The 24,246-nt window shown below is 37.9% G+C and overlaps 1 protein-coding gene across 3 annotated transcripts in view; it reads right to left on the bottom strand.

Annotated features, from left to right (window-relative positions):
* Window positions 1-24,246, bottom strand: part of PTPRD (protein tyrosine phosphatase receptor type D) — a 1,191,315-nt gene that overhangs the window by 21,150 nt on the left and 1,145,919 nt on the right. For all 3 annotated transcript variants that reach the window (XM_063649531.1, XM_063649529.1, XM_063649530.1), the window contains 4 exons: window positions 6,330-6,615; window positions 5,728-5,906; window positions 4,985-5,111; window positions 3,536-3,661 (listed from right to left, as the gene is read on the bottom strand). In XM_063649531.1, the coding sequence (XP_063505601.1) occupies window positions 3,536-3,661; window positions 4,985-5,111; window positions 5,728-5,906; window positions 6,330-6,615 (718 nt within the window). The remainder of the gene's footprint in view (window positions 1-3,535; window positions 3,662-4,984; window positions 5,112-5,727; window positions 5,907-6,329; window positions 6,616-24,246) is intronic.

Below are 24,246 nucleotides of genomic sequence, written 5' to 3'. Positions count from 1 at the left end.
ATTCAACACCACTTTGTGCTAACAACTCTCAATAAACTAGGTACTGATGGAATGTATCTCAAAATAAGAAGAGCTATTTATGATAACCCACAGCCACTATCATAACGAATGGGCAAAAACTGGAAGCATTCCCTTTGAAAACTGGCACAAGACAGGGATGCCCTCTCTCACCACTCCTATTCAACACAGTATTGGAAGTTCTGGCCAGGGCAATCAGGCAAGAGAAAGAAATAAAGGGTATTCAATTAGGAAAAGAGGAAGTCAAATTGTCTCTGTTTGCAGATGACATGATTATATATTTAGAAAACCCCACTGTCTCAGCCCAAAATCTCAAGCTGATAAGAAACTTCAGCAAAATCTCAGGATAAAAAATAAATGTGCAAAAATCACAAGCACTCCAATAACAGCCAAATCATGAGTGAATTCCCATTCACAATTGCTTCAAAGAGAATGAAATACCTAGGAATCCAACTTACAAGGGATGTGAAGGACCTCTTCAAGGAGAACTACAAACCACTGCTCAACGAAATAAGAGAGGACACAAACAAATGGAAGAACATTCCATGCTCATGGATACGAAGAATCAATATCGTGAACATGGCCATACTGCCCAAGGTAATTTATAGATTCAATGCCATCCCCATGAAGCTACCAATGACTTTCTTCACAGAATGGGAAAAAAAACTACTTTAAATGTGATATGGAACCAAAAAAGAGCCCACAAAGCCAAGACAATCCTAAGCAAAAAGAACAAGGCTTGAGGCATCACGCTACCTGACTTCAAACAAGGCTACAGTAACCAAAACAGCATGGTACTGGTACCAAAACAGATACATAGACCAATGGAACAGAACAGAGGCCTCAGAAGTAATGCCACACATCTGCAAACATCTTATCTTTGACAAACCTGAGGAAAAACAAGAATGGGGAAAGGCTCCTCTATTTAATATATTTAATAAATGGTGTTGGGAAAACTGGCTAGCCATATGCAGGAAACTGAAGCTGGATCCCTTCCTTATACAAAAACTAACTCAAGATGGATTAAAAACTTAAACCTAAGATGTAAAACCATAAAAACCCTAGAAGAAAACCTAGGCAATACCATTCAGGACATAGGTACACACAAAGACTTCAGGACTAAAACAAACACCAAAAGCAATGGCAACTAAGCCAAAATTGACAAATGGGATCTAATTAAAGAGCTTCTGCACAGCAAAAAAACTGCCATCAGAGTGAAGAGGTAACCTACAGAATGGGAGGAAATTTTTGCTATCTGCCCATCTGACAAAGGGCTAATATCCAGAATCTACAAAGAACTTAAACAAATTTACAAGAAAACAACCACCTCATCAAAAAGTGGGCGAAGGATATGAACAGACACTTCTCAAAAGAAGACAATGATGCAGCAGACAAACATATGAAAAAATGCTCACTATCACTGGGCATTAGAGAAATGCAAATCAAAACCACAATGAGATACCATCTTACACCAGTTAGAATGGCGATCATTAAAAAGTCAGGAAACAACAGATGCTGGGGAGGATGTGGATAAATAGGAATGCTTTTACACTGTTGGTGGGTGTGTAAATTAGTGAAACCATTGTGGAAGACAGTTTGGTGATTCCTTAAGGATCTAGAACCAGAAATACCATTTGACCCAGCAATCCCATTACTGAGTGTATACCCAAAGGGTTATAAATCAATCATTCTACTATAAAAAGACACATGCACACATATGTTAATGCAGCACTGCTCACCACAGCAAAGACTTGGGACCAACCCAAATGTCCATCAATGATAGATTGGATAAAGAAAATGTGGCACATATACACTATGGAATACTATGTTGAGTATTCCATAAAAAAGGATGAGTTCATGTCCTTTGCAGGGACATAGATGAAGCTGGAAACCATCATTCTCAGCAAACTAACACAGGAACAGAAAACCAAACACGGCACTCAAAAGTGGGAGGTGAATAATGAGAATGCACGGACACATGGAGGGGAACATCACACACTGGGGCCTGTTGCGGGGTTGGGATCTAGGGGAACGATAGCATTAGGAGAAATACCTAATGTAGATGATGGGTTGACGGTGCACCAAACCACCATGGCACGTGTATACTTATGTAACAAACCTGCATGTTCTGCACATGTATTCAGAACTTACACTCCAGGAGCACAAACAAACAAACAAACAGCAAATGCAGTAGCTAAGAAAATTATACGATCACAGCGAGACTTTAAAAAAAAAAAAAAAAAGTGAGCAACTTCCGGTTTCAATCTTCTTTTGTTTATTGTGATCAGATTTAAGTTGTGCATGTGTGGAGTAGGAAAGGTATCTCTGCCATTGGTGGCGCCTGGTCCCTTTTCTTTGTCACCAGGAATGGTTGGTGAGTTTACTCAAAATGCACTTTCTATTTTCACTCACATACCTAGCTTCAAATTCTGAAAGAGCACTATTTTTTTTTTTTCTTTTTTTTTTTTAACAATGATGCAGGTCACACTCAAGACTTAGAGAGAGATTTAACTGCTGCCTTGAATACAGTCACCTTCAGAATAGTAAATACAACTTTCTGGGATTAACAGGTCTGTCACCTAGGCCAACCCTCCTGCTAACCAATTTCTCTTTCACTTAAGGTCAACAGCCAGGGCCAGGCTTTGGGGATTAGCAGACGATCTCCAAACATAAGTTTGGAGAAAGCTGCTCTCCAGAAAAAAACAATGGATCAACTAAATAGCTTTACCCTGGAGTTTTATTCAACCCACCCGCTATGACAGTTCCAAACACAAGGCAGGTCTTTGAACTGACCTGGTCTCCCTTAAGATGTGTTTGTAATCATGGGTTGAAAGTGGCCAAAGGCAAAGATATTAGAGTTTATGCATAGAACATCTTACATCAGGGCTGAACCTTGGACTCAACAATCCAGATAAGAAATGCAGGATGAAAATTAGCCAACAAGGGTCACGGGAGCACAGCTCTCATGGACAGACACATTAGCACACAGAGGAATAAGCCATGCCAGGAATCAAATTAGAATGTGCAAAGCTTGTCAGATTTTTCTAAAGAATGCCATTTGCTCTGCAGTTTTAAAATCATACCAAATTAACCTCTGGGTCCACATGACCTAAAGGGCTTTGCAAAACAACAACATATTTAGAGCCTCAAGTAATGAAGAAGTCAAAAAAGCTCCAAAGAGCATGAGCTGAGAAGGTGAATGTAAGCACAGCCAACCAATCAGTAAACACTTCCCAGCACAAACACTCACCAAGTACATCCCCAAGGTTGAGCTGCCAGATGTCATGTTTGAATGAAAGCCAAACTAAGGTTTGTGAGAAAGCTTGCCAGACAGAGGAAAAGTTACTCTTACATATTAAACATAAAAAAAAAAAAAAAACGTTCTCCAGAATGAGTGATTTCTCTTTGGGACAATAGTCAAGTGGCAAGTGCTTCTCCCAGAGAGAGAGAGAGAGAGGTATCTTAGACTACTTTTCAGCTAATGGTTAAGAGTTGAAGACTGCGCCAACTTACTTACCCTGGCATCTGTGACCTTGAATTCCCTTAGGATATACTGTGGCATGTTGTACTCAGCCATGGGATCTACAACAAAGTACTGGTATCTTGCAGACCGTTCTGCTGGCCAGTATTGGTGACATTTCTCCTAAAAGGAGAGAAGATTAATATTAAACTATGCAAAGTATAAAGAACATTTTGTATATCATCTATCTATCTATCTATCTATCTATCTAATTTCCTTATCCCATTAATAAAATTTCAAAATTCAAGGCAATTCCAATTGCATGATTCATTTTCTCTTTGAAACCATGAGCTCCCTTCATAGGGAAACCCTTTGGTTCAGTATTTGCCCATGGCATCCAGCACGGTCCCTGGCAGATAGTAGCTGCTTAATATACACGAGTTGAATTGAGAATTGAATACTTTGATAGGGTAAGCATCTTCATATCTACAAGTTATCCAAATAATTACTTCAGTCCTTGGACAACGCTGGCCATGACAATAACACATTGCACCACCACAGCATACTTGCACCACTATGGTTTGGAATGAAGAGAACCATCAGTATGGACATAGAAACCTCTGAATTGATTTGTTCCAATCAAATTCAGATTGGAATTTGTTCCAATCAAATTCGGGGGGGGGGGGCGCCCAGTCCATTTTAATGACTTGGCTAAACCCTGCAGAGTCAGTGGCCAAATCAGAGTAAGTCAGTTACTTTCCTAGTCTGATATTCTTTTTGTTCTCTCTGGGGGCTCTACAAGTTGGGCTTTAGCTGTACTTCTATTTAATTTACACAAAGAAGACAGAAAGAAAATATCTGAAGCAAATACGAAAAAATGCTTACATCAAGTCAATCTAAGAGGTATCTCTAAATAATATTAGGTCATAATGGTAGAGTAGTATTAATAGTAGAAATCTTAAGTATTTCTAATACTATTTTATTATGTGTATTTATTTCAAAAAATAAAAAAACCCACATTTTTTCAAAAGTGTATCTGGGATTACCAGGTTATATCCTTAGAAAAACTATGTTGCTTTCCAACACTTTATTCAATGGGAGTGAATGGCAGGCAAGTAAGAATTTGCCTCAGGAAGAAAAGAAAGTCAAGTTCCTTCATACGGAGAAATGATGACACATCAAACTCTAGCCTGTCCAGAACAAAAGGCAGTAAGAATATGCTAAGAATCCGACATAAGTCAAACGGGGACACCTGCTACTCATTTGTCTCCATGCTTGTGCTTCACTGGAAACAAATCACTAGATCTTTCTTTAAAACACATAAATTTAAAAACTTGATGTGGCTTTACAAATTTAGAAACTAACAAGGAATGATGGTCCAGATTATGTCCAGAGTACACTGCATTTCAAAAAAAATGAACTAGCACAAGAGTTATTGAAACAAAGTCTTCATTTCTCCATAAAGTAAATGTCTTACGAGGAGACACACAAGGGCCACACACTTACTCTGCCCATTTCACGCAGCTTGGTGAGCATCACAACTATGGTGGAATTGTGTTCCCAGAGCATCCTCCAGAAGTCTTCAGTGGTCTCTGCCAAGGGCCCCTGGGTAGCGATGTAGGCTTTCTGTTGTCTGAATTACAGAGAATGAAAAGAATGTGTTAACGTATTTAGAGAACATGCAAAAGCTCACACTGGATATATAAACATCAACCTGGTAATAAAAAATGAAAACATTATTAATGCAATTGCGGTAAATTCCTGCTAACATTACATAATCAAATAAGAGCATTTAACACATTTTGGGGACTTCGCAAACTAAATTGCTTGTTAATATTATGATGTATGTCTTTATCATTATTATTTGAATTTTAGTGCAATGCTAATAGCTCAATTTCATGTGTCATACAAATTACTTAAGAAACAGATGTGCAGCTTCATTTTCTAGAAATTATTCTCACACAATCTATTAAATTTATGAAATATGGTACAAAACAGATTCTTTATTAACTCCTTACAAATCCAATTGGCTTATGAAAGAAGAGTGCAGAAGGCCAGATTAAATACTTCATAACTACTACTTCCTACTCCTATCCAAAATAATAAAAAAAACAAATACCAAGGGACTAAATGATGACCTATGCAGAAAGAAAATGTCTTTGAATGGAGATGAAATTTATTCTGGTTATGAAACTAGGGCACATGTAAGTATCAAGGCTTTGGATAGTCAGGGGAGCAAAACTAGATACCTGTATCCATCAATAAAACTGGCGTTGATGTAATCAGATCCTTCTACTCCACGGATAGGCTGCAGGCATACCCTTGTGGATTCATATGGCATAATATTAACAAGGCGATTTTTGAATTTATTACATGGAAGATTGGCACTGATAAATCTTGAGGTGTGAGCTTTTGAGCTGGCTAGACGCTGTTGAATAGAAAAAAAAAAAAGGAAAAACCCAACAAAGATCATTTTCACCTACGGTTTGAATGCAGTGTACCCCAGATTTCCCTTTTAGATATAAATCTTTTGTTTACTCAAAGTAAATGACTATTCAAATTGTACTGCTTTTCACATCTACCTAATCACTCTCTACAGCCTATTGGATTTCTATATATTTTCTGAAAGTATAATCTCTCAAATAAGGAGACATAAGGGCTCAAGATATTGTTAGGCAGCAAAGAATAGAAGAGGAAAAGGGGAGGAATACATTTTATAATCATACACCTGAGGGAAAGGTCAAATGAATCTTGTAGTTCACAAATTTGAAAGGTTAAAGTAAAGCCACAACTCAAAGACAAACCCAGAATGACTTGCTCCTGAATAACCACATCACATCCAATACTGTACCTTAAATTCGAGCTCCATTCCTGTGACATTCTCTCCTGTTTCTATTTGTGTCAGCTTCTGAATGTAGGCATACAAGTTTCTAGCCGGCACTTCGGTATTTCCACAAGTCACTGCTTCTAACAGTGCATCATGGATAAAGATGTATTGGTCTTCTGTTTGAACCATGTAGTTCCTCTGGGCTCTCATTAAAGTTACATGGCCATAAATATCTACAGTTTTTTCATGCTTTATTCTTTCTAACATGGCATCTATGACGATGAAGCAACCAGTCCGGCCAACTCCCGCACTATGAGGAAAATAAAGAGAGAAGAAAAGCCCAAATAAACCTATCAGAAAATCAACACATAATAAAAGTATTTTTATTATTCTTATTAACTAGATCTTACATTCATTACTTCTACTCAAATAGCTATTGGGATGACTTTGTAATACTCTAAAGCCAAAAGCATTATCTAGGCACCATAATCAGAGGACAGGTAACAAAAGACTGAGTAAAATTAGTTTAGTTTTAAAATGTAAAAAATATTAAATCCATAATCACTATGTTCCTTGATCATGCAATACAAAGTGAACATTATTTTGAACACTTTTGAAGTCATTATGGAAAAAATACAAACAAACATTTAGTCTGCCCATATTTAGAAGATAGTTTTATATATTGGTCCAGATCTGACTAGGCTATAGTTCTTGCAAACTCTCTCAGTCTGTTTTCGTTCCATGTACAAAATATAAAGATTGTTTTTACAATCTCAAGCTAAACCTCGCATGCTTCCTATTTATCAAACCCTTCAGGCTGAGGACATTTATGTGTCAAGTATGGTTCAATCCAAAATACTTTCTCTTCCTGATCATGCGTGTTTATCAGGCTGGTAAACACGTCATCAACAGGAATAGGTATATAATAGGTATATATTACCATCTTAGGTAACAGGCAACAGACAGCCTCCTTCATTTGCTACATGCTATGTTTCCTGTCATCTGTGTATCTATGTGTTCATTTATTGTCCATCCCTCATTGATCTATCCATTTCTTCATTCAATAAACAATGAAGTACTCTGCTAAGTGAAATAGGGGATACAACATAAAGATGACTTAGATGCTATCTCTAAAGAGCTCAGAGTGTATCGAAGGGACATAATACTTTATACACAGCTATTTCTAAACAAGAAAGAAAAAGGATGTATTAGTTTTGTATATGATGTGGCATTTGGAGTAGGACTTGAAGGACAGGAAGGATGAGGAATTAAAGACGTTATAGCATGAACAAAGGACAGATGGCTTTGGCCATCACACTGCTGGCTCTGGGAGCTACATGTGAAATTTTCATAGGTCTGGCAAGGCACCTGTGCAACGGAGATACCAGAACTCCAAAACAAATGAGTTAATGCTCACCAAGGTGCCTGTCTCAACTAAAATGGCAGTTTCTGTTTGGTATCATAGTGGCTGCAAGGCAGTAAGAGATAATTTTTTTAAAAACGAAATAATACCTTTATTTAACTGCTGAACAGTGTATATCAAAGCTAGCTTGCATACAGGAGCTCTGTGGTTTGTAGACTGGGCTAACTAGCTGGGAATTTGATATAACCACTACTTTAAAATAGGTTACATTTTTATGTCCTATGCCAGAGGGCTCCTGAATACTGATGCTAAGAATCCAATCCCAAGTATAAACCCACAAACTGACATGACATTGATACATCATGCAAAAGCCTTCTGAGACAGAGAGTCCTACAAATGATAGCACATACCTTAGCACAGACCAATTGGTAACCCGATGCAACCATTAATATAGAGCGAAGTCAGCCTGGTGGTTCCAGTTCCTTGAGATCCATGAAGTATCATTTTATTTAGTTGGTTCTAAAGAAGCCTGTTAGATGGCAAGTTTTCCCTGACATTCCCCATTCCTACCCTCCCAGGTGGTTTTAATCACCCTCTGCCTCAGATCCCTGGTTGCCCTCAAATACCCCACTTTACTACCATTCTAACCAAATTATATTATTAATTTAGGGCAGCCATCCATAAACAATAGCATACATCCTGAGAGCAGGAACTGCATTAAAAAAAATCTTTGTGTGCCCTACACAAAGCATGCAGTAAGTGCTTGTGCACAAACAGTGTTTGTGAAATAAGTAAACAAATTAGTGACTGGCTTGAGAGGCCTCCACTAATGAGCAGCCTGTCCCAGTAAGGTAAGCCTACTTAAGAAGCAGGACTCTTCAGACCATGCAAAATCCTACATTTGACAAGGGTTTTGAATTATGTAAGGAGTACCCGAGGACTGCTCTGCATAGTGTTTGATCGGGAATAAAGAGACAGGAAAATCACTTTAAGTAGTCTCTTTGCTGGTCTCCTGATTGCAGTTAAAGGAACCTAAGTCAGACTCAACCTGGAAAAGATTTGTTTTTCTGGGTTTCTTTCAAAACTCCACGTTTGGCAGGTCCTGAGACTCCAAGTAACATCTTTCATTCTTTCTGTGTTGTCTGTCTTTCTAAATTATCTTCATTGCAGCTGTGAATTGTTTCTAATGGACACAGTTTTACGCAGTTCTTCCCGATGGAAACCACACTGTGAACCTTAGAACTGAGCCCTATACATCAAGTCAATTCTAGATAATGGCAGGACTATTTTCTCAAAATATGCATCAGGGACCATTCAAATGTCTGGATGATGCATGGTTCTATATTCTGGCAGAAAGATACTACGGAATCTTGCAAAATTGGTAGGAATAACTCCAACTCTAAACAGTATCAACCTTTTCATAATGGTGATTTTTTTTCCCAAAAAATAAGAGAAAAAAATCAAATACGTCTGAGTCCAAATCATGAATTGTGGGATGAAAAGAAATAACAGAGGCTATGACTTGAACAAAACCTATTTTTTTCCCCAAAATTCAAAATATTGTTAACTGCCCAATCTTGCTATTCATATGGAAGATAGGGAAGGAGCTGACCTTTGGAACTTCATGTGTTACCTTAACTCCCTGAAGAATTCTTGAGGGATTTAAATATTAAGTAAGTGTTTCAGCTTGAAGCAAGACCTTGAGGCTTAAGGTACCTCTTCAGACATCAATGGCTGTGTGTCCTTGAGAAAGACATTTTAACCCCTTCCTTATATTCCCATATTTCCTAAATCATGATAGTGACAATTAACTCTTATTAATGTTAATTTTCTAGTGAGTCTAATTATCCAGTAAATCTTACGGCTAAATTAAATATACCAAGTGTTTTGCAAACATAATGGAAAAGGCAGTTACTTTCTAGGTACAAACTCCATTTTAATATTCAGTCTCTAAAGCTGACAACGAGAAATAGGCAATGTAATGCTGGGAAAATTATGACAGAATTACTTCAGAAACATTTGAGATCTGGTTTTTAAAATCTTGCTTTCATCTACTCTCAAGGTGCTCTTCCTTTCAGAGCTCTGCCTTCTTTTCAACAAATGCGCCTTATACCTGAGGAGCTTTCTGCTTTCACATTTATCATCATGGCAAATGAGATAGCAGGCGAGGGCCTCCTTCCTACCACAGTGCTTGATGCCTAAGAAGCATTCAGTAAATGTTGGTTTCCTTTCCACCTTCTCTGACAGACAACACTTGGGAACTGCCCTGAAGTCCTACATTCATCCACGCCACACCTGGATAGCAGAGAAGACTCAAATGCAGGTTCTGAGGTGTTAAAATTTAGCACCCTGTTCCCAGCAACCCCAGTGCTTCACAATGCTTTCCACCATTTAGGTCAGCAGTCATTGCCAAATATGGTGACTTTCCTGTAGCCCGCTCGTCTGTAATATTTCATTAGCAGCATTTGACTATCCCTAATGCAGGTTCCTAGAAAAGCTTTTCATCCTTGGTTTTAAGGACACTAGTCAAGGGAGTATGGGAAACATCAGATACTCCCTTGGGGTTAATGGTAGCAAGGGTGGAGATTGTGTCATTATTCCAGACACAAAATAATCCAAAACAGGTAGTACATGAAATCAGCCCAAAATAATTGTATCATGATCCTGTATCACAGTTCCATTGATTCTGTAACAGGGTAGAATTCCTACCACGTTTGAAATCGAAATCAAAGATGAACTCTAAATGTTATCTTCAGAAATCTACTGGCATCCGTTGAGACTGTGCCTCAGTATGTTTCATTTTGTTTTTTTTATTTGACTCCAGTGCTAATTCTCTACCTGCCTCTCTGGATTCTTCCATCTGTATCAATTTCCCGGATTACATATCTCTTCCAGTCCCCAAAATGTAGATAATGCTCCAAAAGTTCTGTCCTTCTTTCTCTCAGTAGTAGTCTCCAAAGAATTCCTAAAGTGATGCCTCTCTTTTTCCGCACAAGTGGAAATCTATATTTCAAACCGTCTTCAAGTTTATAAAAAATAAAGATTCTAAGCTTAATCAGTATCTTCTCCTTTCAAATCTGCTCCTTCCACTCTCAGGCTCTCCTTGACACTCAGGCTTAAAAGTGAAAAATCATCTTAGACTCTTTTTGCCTCTTACCCTGCAAAATAATAAATTATAAATTGCTATGTATTCAAACTCCACAATTTTCTTCAACTCCCCATCAGTGGTGTGCTAGAGCTAATCCTTACATTTTCAGGGATTATTTGCTGAAATAAATATATTAAAAATAAAGGTAATATATAAAACTCATTGTTTCTTAATTGTTTCAAATTATTTTATGCTCTTGAGGTGAAAACATCATATACAGTAGTCCCCTTTTATCTGTGGTTTTGACTTTCCGCAATCTCAGTTATTTGCGGTTAACCACACACAGTCTGAAAATATTAAATGGAAAATTCCAGAAATAAACAATTACGTTTTCAATGACATACCTTTCTGAATAGTCTGGTGAAATCTCAAGCCCTCCCTTTCCATCCAGCCCAGGGTGTGAATCAATCCCTTTGTCCAGTGTATCCATGCTATACAGGCTGCCTGCCTGTTAGTCACTTAGTAGCCATCTCGGTTATCAGATGGACTGCCCTGGTATTGTAGTGTTTGTCTTCAACTAACCCTTATTTTACTTAATGGCCCCAAAGTGCAAGAGTAGTGATCCGGGCAATTTGGAGATGCCAAAAAGCAGCTGCAAAGTGCTTCCTTTAAGTGAAAAGGTGAAAGTTCTCAATAAGGAAAGAAAGATAAATCGTATGCTGAGGTTGCTAAGATCTACAGTAAGAATCAATTTTCTATATGTAAAATTGTGAAGAAGGAAAAAGAAATTCATGATTGTTCTGCTGTTGCAACTCAAACTGCAAAAGTTACGGCCACAGTATGTGATAAGCACTTAGTTAAGATGAAAAAGGCATTAAATTTTGGGTGAAAGACATGAACAGAAACATGTCATGACTGATGGCAAGTGAGCTTGGTACTCTCTGGGGATTCAGGCATCCACTGGGGATCTTGGATCGTATCCCCTGCGGATAAGGGGGGGACTACACTAATGATGTGCTGGTGACCGTCTCTCTCTAGTGACCTCATGTTTGTAGCTTGAAATCATCCATGGGAATATTTATACCAAAGAAATCAGGAAATACTACTTTTTTTCTCCCCAGAGAGCAGGTTTTTACACATTTACCAGCACATATGACTATGCTAAAGCATCCATTCCCACCATCCAGGGACAAACAGGAAAGAGTTTCTAACTTTGTTCTTCCATCTATATTTGTTGTATTTTCATAAGACTCTGTCGCCTACTATTCAACAAACATTTACTGAGTGCCTACCATGTGCTGAGACATCGAAGAAGCAATGAGCAAAACAAACGTGATCTTTCCTGCTGGAGCTTACAGTTTAGTGGGGGAATTTGACATTAAATAATCAATCACATGAATAAACATCTAATTACAAATCTCAAGCGGTGCTGTGAGGCAAATGTGAAGGATGCTGGTAGAGCACCTTTGTGGAAGTGCCATTGAAACTGAAATCTGTTATGGGATGAATTGTGTCTTTCTTCTCAAAATTCATATGTTGAAACGCTAACCCCCAGTGTGACTGTATTGGACACAAGGCCTTTAGGGAGGTAATTAAGGTTACATGAAGTCACAAGGTGGGCTCTCTAGTCAGATAGGATGGATGTCCTTGTAAGAGGAAGAGACACAAGAGATCTTTTTCTCTATGCATCCACAGAGGAAAGGCTATGTGATGACACAGTGAGAAAGTAGTCATCTAAAAGCCAGGAAGAGAGGCCTCTCCTGAAACCAACTCTGCCAGCACCTTCATCTTGGACTTCCAGCATCCTGAATGGTCAGAAAGTAAGTTTCTGTTGTTTAAGCCACTCAGTTTGGAGTATTTTGTTACAGAAGCCCCAGCAGACTAACGCAATACCTAAAGGTCAAGTAACTGTTTGCTAAATAAAGAGGGTGGAAGAGCTTTTGAAAAGATATCCTAAAAAAAAGTGCTAGAATAGACAATAGCACATTGGAATAACTAATAGAAAGCCATCGGCTGAAAGGTAGAGAGGGAAAAAGAGGGCATGTTCCACATAGTTATCTTCCATTTTAGGGACTGGCTGTAACATTTTTATTAAACTTATAACCACATCAGCAGCATTTATTTAGAATAATTCTGCCTTACATGTTTCACAGTTTATCTTTCTGACACGGCTCATCTATTCTTGAGTTTATTTTGATGCATCTGTTGGTTGGCTGGAATATGTCTTTGAATAATGCTTTATATAACATATGCATGGATGCTACTTTTTCTGATGCCTTATATATCTAAGAAACCCTTTGCGGGTTTCTTTTTTACTTTACATATGACCAACAACTTGGTTTTGTGCAGGATTACTGGGCTCCAATATTATCTCTTCAAACTCTAAATACATTGCATCATGGTCTTTGCTGTCCTTTGACAAAGTCATAGGCCAGTCTGGTTTCTGGTCTTTTAATAGTAATTTTTGCCCCAAGTAATTGGGGGTTGTTTCTTTAACTTGGAGGTTCAAAAATTTCATCTAGATATGCTTTAGGCACTGGTCTCACTGTTAAAACCGCAGGGCCCTCAGGCAATATTTTTATTATAAGATTCTTGGCTGTCCCTCAGCACGAGTTCAAATCAAACACGTTTTACGCTTTCCCACCTCTGGGCGTTTGTGACGCTGGACCTTCTACCTCCTTCTCATCTGTTGACATGTACTTTCCTTCAAGATTCACCTCAACTGCTGCATCCTGGATCAACATTTCCTTTTGATTTATTCCTCCTTGGACTCTTTTGACAATTTATAACTATTTTTTCAGCAACTGCCTTACTTTAGTTTTGTTTTCTGGTTATTATCCTTATGCCAGTTGGTGCTCTCCTCCAGGGAAAAGACAACAGCTTCGTTGTCTCTACTGTTTGGCAATTTCCATGCCAGGGAAATTGAAGGTGCTCAACTCGAGTGACAAAATTAAAAAAATAAAAATATAAAAAACTTTAAAAATAGGAAGCCCTCTCCCAGATCAATAACACATAGGGGAACATTTCCCCGAAGCCCCTAGCATGGGAAAATTCCTTTGATACATGTTTACAAAGATAAAGTAATGCTTATAATTTGATGAGATGCAAACAACCTGTGCTTATGCTTCACTCCAATTGCTGAGAAATAACAAACCTCCGGCACTTTTTTTTTTCCTTAAGAAATTGAATGTTGAAAATTCAGAGCTTTTAAAAGTATCCCAGCCTACTTTTGTTTGAATTTCCAAGTTCCCACAGCAGCATATATTTATTTTGTTTCCTTCTCCAATTTACTCTTTTTTTGTTCATCCATCAGTATCTGAGTGCAGTGAACCTCTCAAAATGAAGGATTGTACTTCTAAAAGCAAATGCATTTTTCTTTGATCCTGAAAAACTCAGCTCTCCATTGCAGTGATAATGACGGAACCCTATTTAGTGCTGTTTGTTTTTCATCATTTCAACAGCCTTCAACTTGAAACATGATAAGAACAGCAAAACTGATAAACCACCCTTATTTTTATCTGTTTTCTGTCAGAGTAGTTGCCAAGCACTGAGACAGATTTTTCTAAATATCTTTTAAAAAAAGGAGTGCATAACCCTGTGCTTCAGGCTAGGCCAGCACAATTTAGTACATTTATTATGTTACACAAAATTCCAGCAAAAAGAGAACAGCACTTTTAAATCGAGTCTAGCATTATGTTGGTCTCTGTTATCCCTAAAGTAAAATCAACTTTTTATTTTCCAGTGAGGACAACGATTCCACTAATGAGAATCAGAACACAAATAAACTCTATATTTGTTTTGACTTCAGCAGCAAACCAAATTATTGCTAAACTTTAGTGTTTTTTTTTTTTTTAATTTCAGTAAGTGATAGACATTCCAGTGTTTACAAGCTGAAAGACTATGCAATCCATTAAACAAGTATGCCTACTAGGAAATTGTTATTACTTCAATATTATCATTCATCCAGTTACAACATTTGTTTTCAATTTCTAAAAACATGATTGAGTTAGTCCCACGAGTTGAAACAGGCTTAATGTCCCGTGATGTGATACAGTAGTAATGTGCAAAAAGAAAAAATTAACAGGCATACAGGGACTGTTTTATGCTAAAGTCATTCTGGAGATGTGTTTAAAAGTTGGCTTTTCTAATTAATGTGGTGGAGTTTTAATGCTGACCCTTTACTGGTACTTCACTGATCTGGCAAAGAAGGAGAGCAGAATTAGGGTATTTCACACATCATTTAGTTGGGTGCAAAGACAGTAAAATGTGGACTAAAAAAATCATTGTGAGCATTTTGTACATATGTCAGCTTATAATTTGATTGGATATAGTTCACCTATCAGAATGGTATATGAACTACAAGTATTTGACATCCATGAGAATAGACTGAGTTTTATGACTCAGGTTTATAAGATTAATTAGGTGACCCTTTTAATAATACTGTGATGTGACTCTGATGAGGCTGCCATTGTGAAACTCTTCTTTCATTCTTTCATAAAAATCAATATTAACTTTATGAGCAAATACTGGGCATCTCTACAATATTTGGGGTTCACTACAAAAAACAGACCCACAGATAGTTTTCTTCTAGCATCTCTTTTACCTAGGATAACTAGAGAAATTATATTAATTTCTTTGACAAAATATTCACCTTTCTAATTAACTTTTGTATATTACAAAATTAAAATTAAAAAAAAATTTTGAACAAATTGTCATTGAAATGCAGTCAAATTTATCCATGCTATTCAACATACACTGTATGCCTATAATAATTAATATATAGTAGTTACAGCAGTTTTAAGGGACAGTTTTGCAGTCTTCATTAAAATTTTAAATGCACATACTCTTTGAGCCAGCACCTCCAATTCTAGAAATCTAGCATGGAGGTCTATGTACACATATGCACAAAGAGAGTAGAAAGAGATTTTATTGTAGCATTGTTGATGTAGCAAATTAACTTGGTAAAACAATCATGGCTAGGGAACTAGTTGAATAAACTATGGTATATCAATACCATGGATGTGATGTAGCAGTTAAAAAGAATGAGGTGAATCCATGTATTGACCCTCTCCAAAATAGTGTCTAAGACATTGTCAAGCCCACTTAAATATATTGCAGAACAATATATATAACACCACTTATATTTTTTTAAAAGTCCATTCAAGATTACATATCTCTATTTGTACACATGTTAATGCACAAAACATGGTCTGAAAAGATACACAAATCAGAACAATAGTTCTGAGAAGGACTGGTAATGGTGGCAGTACAGATAAACTTTCACTTTAGTTGAAGTATTTTTTTTGTGTTTTGTTTTTTTTTTAACAAGGACAACATAATAATCTAATAATGGAATTAAAAAGAAATATAAAGCAATGGGTAAAAAGTTACTATAATAAATATCATAATTACCGTTCAATAAAGAGTTGAGGCTCCAAAGACACAGAGAGAAAAGATGGAACCTAATTAACTCTAGCTCAGGAATACTGCCTTGCTCAGTGATGGATTGTCAGAAGTCTAGGTGATGTTGGCAGCTCCTGTGTAGCCCAGACTTAGTCCTGCCATCTGGTGCTGGCTTTTAAAGAGTGGATATCAGAAAGTAAGGGGATATAGGAGTCACTGCAGAGAGGAGAATGCTTGGCAAAGAGTAAAAAAAAAATTCTAGAGAGTTAGGGAGATGACCCAGAGCCATGATCACTCCAGAAAGGTAAAATGTAGTACACTTGAGTGGTGTCTTCTGAGGATAAAGGAAGTTCACATTTCATCAACAGAGAAGGGGCAGAAACTAAGCACAAAGTTCCCAAACTGCCTGATAAGGATCCTTGTATAGAATACTGAAAGGTCAGGGATGAGCTACCAGGTTATATCCCTTTGGGCGTTTTATTTTTCCATCCCGGGTGAAAAGGTAATTTCCTAAAAAAACAAAACTCCATCTCGAAAAAGAAAAAAAAAAAAAAATCCGCATGGGCCTAATCTGATTTTTTTTTTTTTCAAATATGTAGACTCAAACCAAAATCTTCCAAAGACTTCTGCATGATCTTGGCTTTGTCCGAACATTATCTGCTGAACACACTCCCTATTATTCTTAAAATGTGATTCTCATGATAAATTAGAAGGCTAATATGTTCGCATAAAGAACACCTGAATATGCCGCAGCAGGTCTCATTTTACAGATGGATAGAGCAGGCCATTAGGCATGGATAGAGCAGACTCAGCTGGCTCTGATAATTGGTCATTGACTTGAATCTGAATAGAGGTCAATCAAATGATGCTACGCAAGTTTAGAGAACTATATCATTCACACAGAGATTTTCCTTGTAAACCATACCAGCTCACTCCGTATTCTAAATTCTGTTTAGAATGATACAAAATTGCCCACTTTTTGAAAGAGAAGACAACCATTTACCAGGCCTGCCAAGTAAAGCTGCGTGGGTTGTATACTGCTGAACCCAAAGGAAGTTACAATCACATGGACTACATACAATGTGTGCAACCTGCTCAGTCCACACAGCAGGCTTGTCATTAGCAATATAAATGCTATTACTCCTGATTCAGGTTAAGCAAGATTCAAAGCGAGGAGCCACTGGAAGGTACTTGGAGGGCATTTGAACTTTAGCAACTTTGATTAGTTTGTAAGGCATATCATTTTCCCACACAGACAAGATTTTAGTATGTACACAAATGCAAGGAGTTTTTTGGTTTTTCTTTTTAAAAAATGCTATTATTGCCCAGGCACGGTGGCTCATGCCTGTATTCCCAACACTTTGGGAGGCCGAGGTGGATGGATCACGAAGTCAAGAGATTGAGACCATCCTGGCCAATATGGTGAAACCCCGTCTCTACTAAAACTACAAAAATTAGCTGGGCATGGTGGCGCATGCCTGCAGTCCCAGCTACTAGGGAGGCTGAGACAGGAGAATCCCTTGAACCCAGAAGGTGGAGGCTGCAGTGAGCCGAGATCACACCACTGCACTCCAGCCTGGCGACAGAACAAGACTCCGTCTCAAAAAAAAAAAATAAATAAATAAATAAAAGAAAAAGGCTATTATCGTTATTTAAATGGTACTGTCCAATAGTTTAGAAGGCTCTAAATCTGTGGTCCCTTGTTTCATTTTGTCCTTTTGTTTGACTCCTGCAAGCTTTTATAAGGCAGTGAGAATCTCACTGTCAATACAATCAGTTTACGATTGTTTGCAACACCCTACCAACCTTTGTGTTGGTTTTGTAGAGGCCTGTTGTTATGGCTTCTGATCTGGCTTCTTAAACTCATGGGTTTCTGAATTATGAATCAGTATGCCTATTTATTTATGAATGAATGAATGAATGAGATGGAGTTTCACTCTGCTGCCCAGGAGGCTGGAGTGTGCTGGTGTGATCTCGGCTCATTGTAAACTCCGTTTCCTGGGTTCAAGTGATTCTCCTGCCTCAGCCTCCTGAGTAGCTGGGATTACTGGCACATGCCACCACACCCGGCTCACTTTCCTTATTTTTAGTAGAGATGGGGTTTCACTATGTTGGCCAGGCTGGTCTCGAACTCCTGACTTCAGGTGATCTGCCTGCCTCAGCCCCCCAAAGTGGTGGGACTACAGGCATAAGCCACTGCACCCAGCCAGTACTGCCCACTGCCTCTTCTAACCCTTTTGCCTACTCACATTCATATATATGTTTTTTTTTTGAGAAGGAGTCTCACTCTGTCACCAGGCTGGAGTGCAGTGGCGCGATCTCAGCTCACTGCAACCTCCACCTCCCAGGTTCAAGCAATCATATTTTTTAAATGTCTTTTATTTATTACATAATAAATTGAAATTTTTAATACCTTATTTATATTTATCCAAAACTTAGAAGTTTAAGATCATTGCTAAGTACTCCTTATTCTTTTTTTCACTTTTTCATGACCTTTCTATTGTAATTATAAGGTGCTAGAATTCATAGTTTATCAATGCAAAATGTAAAATGGGATTCACTTCCACAAAGTCAAACACATGAAGTAACAGCAAAATAAACAGAAAAACTTTATGTAATACGTTCATCCAATGAAATAACTATATACCATGACTGGTAATGGTCATCTTACAAGATGGATGAAAATTTCATGAAATAACACCAATATGAAAAATTTAAATAATAGTAATGTTTCTAATTTTCAATTATAAATGGCTATCCACATAACTGAATTTTCTTCTAATCTGCTTCAAGACTTAAAGAATTTTCTTTTTCTTTTCTGTACTAATCACTGAACCTTAGTTTCTAATAAATTTTGGAGCATCTGGGCCTTTGAACTCCTTGAATAAAGGTACTGTTAAAATACTAAGGTTTTCCTGTTTGTTGGTTGGTTTGACTCAAGTAGTTGCATGTATTTACAGGCTTAAGAATTTGATGAAGATCACACGGCTGTCATTAGGGAGCTAAGACTTGGGTCCACGTCTCCCCTTCTGCCAGACTCTCACTTCCACCAATGGGAGTTTTACTATGAACAGATGACAGTTTTCCTTGGAGCTCCCCAGATGGACCCACGGTCCACGATTCTATCAATTTAGGCTGTAAGAAATTTGGTCCAAGAGAGAAATGCTGTTCCTGTAACTATCTTTTACTCATGAAACATTAGCTCTCCCACTCTACTCCATGACTGAAAAATAAATGAATTAACTGGTTTTTAAAGCACTGCCAAAATAGATCTTTGTGTACCTGGTGATACAGTTTGGATATGTGTACCCTCCAAATCTCATGTTGAGATATGATCCTCAATGCTGGAAGTGGGGCCTGGCGGGAAGTGTTTGGAGCATGGGAGGTGGATCCTTCATGAATGGCTTGGTGCCCTCCCTGTGGTAATCAGGGATATTGAGTTTACATGAGACCTGATTGTTTAAAGGAGTGTGGCACCTCTCCTGTCTCTCTCTCTCTTGCTCCCTCTTTTGCCAGCTGATACACTGGCTGCCCCTTTGCCTTCCACCAAACTTCCTGGGGCCCTCAACAGAAGCAAATGCCAGCATCACGCTTGCTGTACTGCCTGTCAGAACAGGTTGTAGGCCAAATAAACCTCTTTTCTTCAGACTAACATACCTGGTTATGTATCAGTTAGTTACATTTATATCAGCTCTATCTCTTTTAGAATATTTTGGTCTATGGTTGACTTTTAGTTAGTGTGGTATGCATACATAATGACGAATAAATAAGAACTAGTATTAAGTGTATTTAGAATAACCTACTGGTCATGTTTAAGGATGACAGTAGAGAGGACAGGGTTTGCCTCTCATGCAGAGTAATACTAGAAGACGGGAAACAGTTAAGAGACTGTGACACCAAAGAGCTGAAGGTTAATATTCAATAATTCAACTCAATGGATGCAAAATGAGAGATTCCTCTTCTATGTATCGATCGCCATGCAATGTACCCCAGGCATATATACATTATATGTTCAAGTAGCCTGAACATGCTGCTAGGGACCGTGAGAGCACGGAAACCTGCGCTCTGTCCCAGAGGTTCTCATTCAGTAAGTCTGGGGTGGCACCAAAGATTGTGCATTTCCAACAAGTTCTAAAGCGATGCTGATATGGCTGGTTGCTGGGCCACACTTTGGGTAATGAGGATACAGGCACATTCCTAACATTTTTATATGTAAATAAAGACAAAAAGGTGCACAGAATACACTCATAATAATGTAAATATGTGTGTGTTTACATACGTATACATAAATTTTAAAAAATCATAATCTCTCATTCATAAGGATTTTTTGTCCTTAGCAATGTAAAGTTCAATGGAAAGGAGAGACTGCAAAGGGCTGCTTTCAAAAACGTGAAGTTTGCTTTTCCTTTTTTTAAGACCAAATACTTTACTATCTCCAGATACCTAAAAATATATGGAATTATCTTGTAATAAAACTCAGATGCCTGAAGCCCACCTTTTGAGTTTTCTTTGCAAAAAACAACCCCAAATGCGAGCAAATCAGATACCATGTAATAAGACCTAAAAGTATTTTTCCAAAGACAGAAACAAATATCTAAGCAATAGAACCCAGATTGGAAAGACACCAAACAAAGATAACAGAACTATTTTTAAGCCTCATTTTATGACCAAGGGGCACAGCAAAATAGTTTGAAATAGAAAGTTTTCATGCTGATTACATGAAATCAAAATACACACTGTTCAAAGGCAGCCAACATTATTATTTTTTAAATGCAGTCTAGTTCATGCAATAAGTTTCAGTGTTCTTTCAGTCTGGGAATATTTCAAAATACATTGCAGGTACAGCTGGGAAAACTCAGTGATACCCCTGTCCAGATCTCAGCTATTAGGTTATAAAAATATTTTCGCATTTCCTGCAGATGTCTAGATTCCTTTCTTTGGTAGTAATTTTAATTCAGACCTCATTATTGACAGCTGTTCGTTCTGATAGAACTTAATTGCTCTTCTACCAGACTCAGCTGCACGCAGGCTGATTTCCTTTCCTTATAGAGTATATTACATATAAACACAGGCGGGAAAAAAAATAACCAATTAACTAAATACGTGTGCATAAAATGATTCATTGAGAGCTCTGATCAAGTAATGTATCCAACTGCAACATAGGTCAAAGGAAATTACAGCACTTATAGTTTACAGTATTAAATATAATTATATAGAAATACTCAAAAGCACTAAAATATATAGATGATGAGTGGCAGCATCTTTAAATCTACTCTTTTATTAAAGAAACTTATAAAATTACTATATTTGAGTAACTGGAAGGGTATTTAATCTGCTGATGGATTAACTCATGGATATCTATTTTACATAAGCTATACGCTACAAAGAACCTGAGATGCCTTCCATAACTAACTAACTGACAAAGTCATGAGGAATCCAGCATGCTGTGGGATCACACTGCAATGCCAGCAATTCTTCTTTGAAGGGCAGAGTTTCTGGGGACACACCAACTCTTTTCCTCATTCTCCAGTCACTGCTGTGGATGAGCTGCTTTTCCTAACTTTACCAGAAAATGAATACAAATTCTTTGAAGTTAAAGCTAGTCCCTCTGTTTGAAGACAATGCCTCATTTTAGCAGCTCACCAAGAGATGCAGGAACAGCTTGGCAATGTTCATTCTACCAAATGCCTTGGCAGCCTCACTCACGGAGTCTAGGCCAATTTGGAGACCCCAGGCTGCCTTCCTTACTGGACTGGAACCCCTGAAGAGGGATAAACCGAGGGCTGAATTCATCAAAGAACATATAAGCAGCAAATATACTGCATTTGAGACAAGCAATAGTTCCTTTTATTGGCTCTCTGTCTGTTTTGGAAATGGAGAGAATGTGGGGAGCAGGGATGAACAAACTGCTCCTTAGTAAGGAACCCATTCAAGGAAAATGAAATTTTTTCTTAATACTAGGGACGCTATATGGTGCATCCCTTTTCGGGGCCACTAAATGCTTCTCTTTGCAGACTTAATCTACCTCATATAGGGAGGAAGATACTGGGAATAGGATGCTTATTACCCTGATAATTCTCAGGGATGCAGCATACATTTCCATTAATGCTAGGCATAATGCTAATTACAATGCAAGCCCCAGACTCAACATTTACAAACCCTGACAAAATGAATGTAAGTAAGTATCTTACAGGGTTTGGTATCCACAAAATCTGGTCAATAGCTTACTCCCCGTCCCTCGCTCTTTCCCCTAAGTAACAAAGGAAACCATTACTTCTTGGTCTTTGAGAGTAATTCTACTAACTCCCATATTTTTTAGTCTATACATACAGATCATTATACCCTTCAGATTCTTGCATGGTACACCTCCTGGCATCGTTTTGGATTGTGACCCTTCTACTCTAATGCTCACTTTATTTAGTGTCTGTTTCACACGTGGCATAGTTCTAAGGGAGGAGGATGCAATGTGACCTCATAGACACCATCTCTAACCACTTATCTCTAATGGTTGAAAGTTACAGCCTGGGGAAGAAATTCAGTTTTGGCTCATAGGAATTAAAAGACTTACTACACTTTAAAATTCCTCCCATCATTTTTTTTTTCTTGAAGGTTCACTTCTTACTGATTAAAATAAACATAATTTAAAGTCCTGACTGAGCTGATGAAACTGACGATTTTGTTTTCAAGTAAGCATAACAGAGCAAATGGTCTTCGATGTGATGTACTCATTTTATGAAAGAACCAGGCTGGCAAACAAAATTTTATGGAATTTAGAGATACTAACTAACTCTGGCTCTTCCACCTGCAGCTTGTGTCTTAAATACGTCATTTATTTACTCTTCCAGAGCCTCTGTTTTCTCACCTGTAAAATGTAAACCTATTTCCTAAGTTTTCTATGATACTGTCAGCAAAATATATTTTAAATGATAGCTTCTTGATCAATGTTAATTTCAGTACTCTATTTTTTCTACGAATTGAGGACCTAGAATTGAATATTTTAATTGTTAGCCTAATCGCAGAGTAGATATGCAAACTTTGTATTCTTGCATAGTTTATTAGACTTCTACTAATAAATTTTATGAAACCAATATTTAACTTTATTTTCTGGTTTAAATCCTCTCAGGAAAAAAAAAAAATGTAATATAAAATTGAATCAGATTTTAGATTCGGCAGGGATCTTAGAGAGCTGGTGGTTCTCAAAGTGCGGACCCATGAACAGCAGCATCAGCAGCATATAGGAATTTGTTAGAAATGCAATTTTTCAGGGCCCGCCCCAACCTAGAGAATCAGAAACTCAAGGGGAGGGGTCAAGCAATTTGAATTTTATTATTTTATTATTTTTGAGACTGAGTCTCGCTCTGTCGCCCAGGCTGGAGTGCAGTGGTACAATCTCAGCTCACTGCAACTTCCACCTCCCAGGTTCAAGCAATTCTCTTGCTTCAGGCTCCCGAGTAGCTGGGATTACAGACATGCACCACCAAATTTATAAAATATAAATTTTATAGTTTTAGTAGAGACGGGGTTTCACTGTGTTGCCCAGGCTGGTCTGGAATTCCTGGTCTCAAGTACTCCACCTGCCTCAGCCTCCCAAACTGCCAGGATTACAGGCATGAGCCACCCCACCCGGTCAGCTATTTGGATTTTAAAAAGCCCCTAGGTGATTCTGGTGCTTGCTAAAGTTCAAGAGCCACCCATCAAGCCATTCTCTTGCATTTTACAGGTGGAGAGACTCAGAAACAGAAACTAAAATAAAATCTCTGCATTTCAGTTGCATTGCTTTGTGTCAAAGTTCTGTTTTCCTCCCCTTATCTCAAGTACCACTTAGTGTTTGTTCCATCATTTGTTCCTTTCCTTAGGCATATGGCTATCAATATGTATGGTCTTATCTGACTTCCATTTAACCAATTTAACTCAAACTTTCCTTTTCCTCCAAAAAGCTCCTCCCATTGCTTACTGCACTAGGTCAGGTCAATGTTTGTTAGGAGGCTACTCTCCAGGATGTCTGTGGCTCTAGGATATTTGTGGTGTCATCATGTTTATTCCAAAAATAATCAGTCATTTCATTTAAGTAATGTAATTCTTAAATA

This window comes from Pongo pygmaeus, chromosome 13 (assembly GCF_028885625.2).
Source record: "Pongo pygmaeus isolate AG05252 chromosome 13, NHGRI_mPonPyg2-v2.0_pri, whole genome shotgun sequence".
Taxonomy (NCBI): domain Eukaryota; kingdom Metazoa; phylum Chordata; class Mammalia; order Primates; family Hominidae; genus Pongo; species Pongo pygmaeus.
This window is presented reverse-complemented; position numbering and strand designations above follow the sequence as displayed.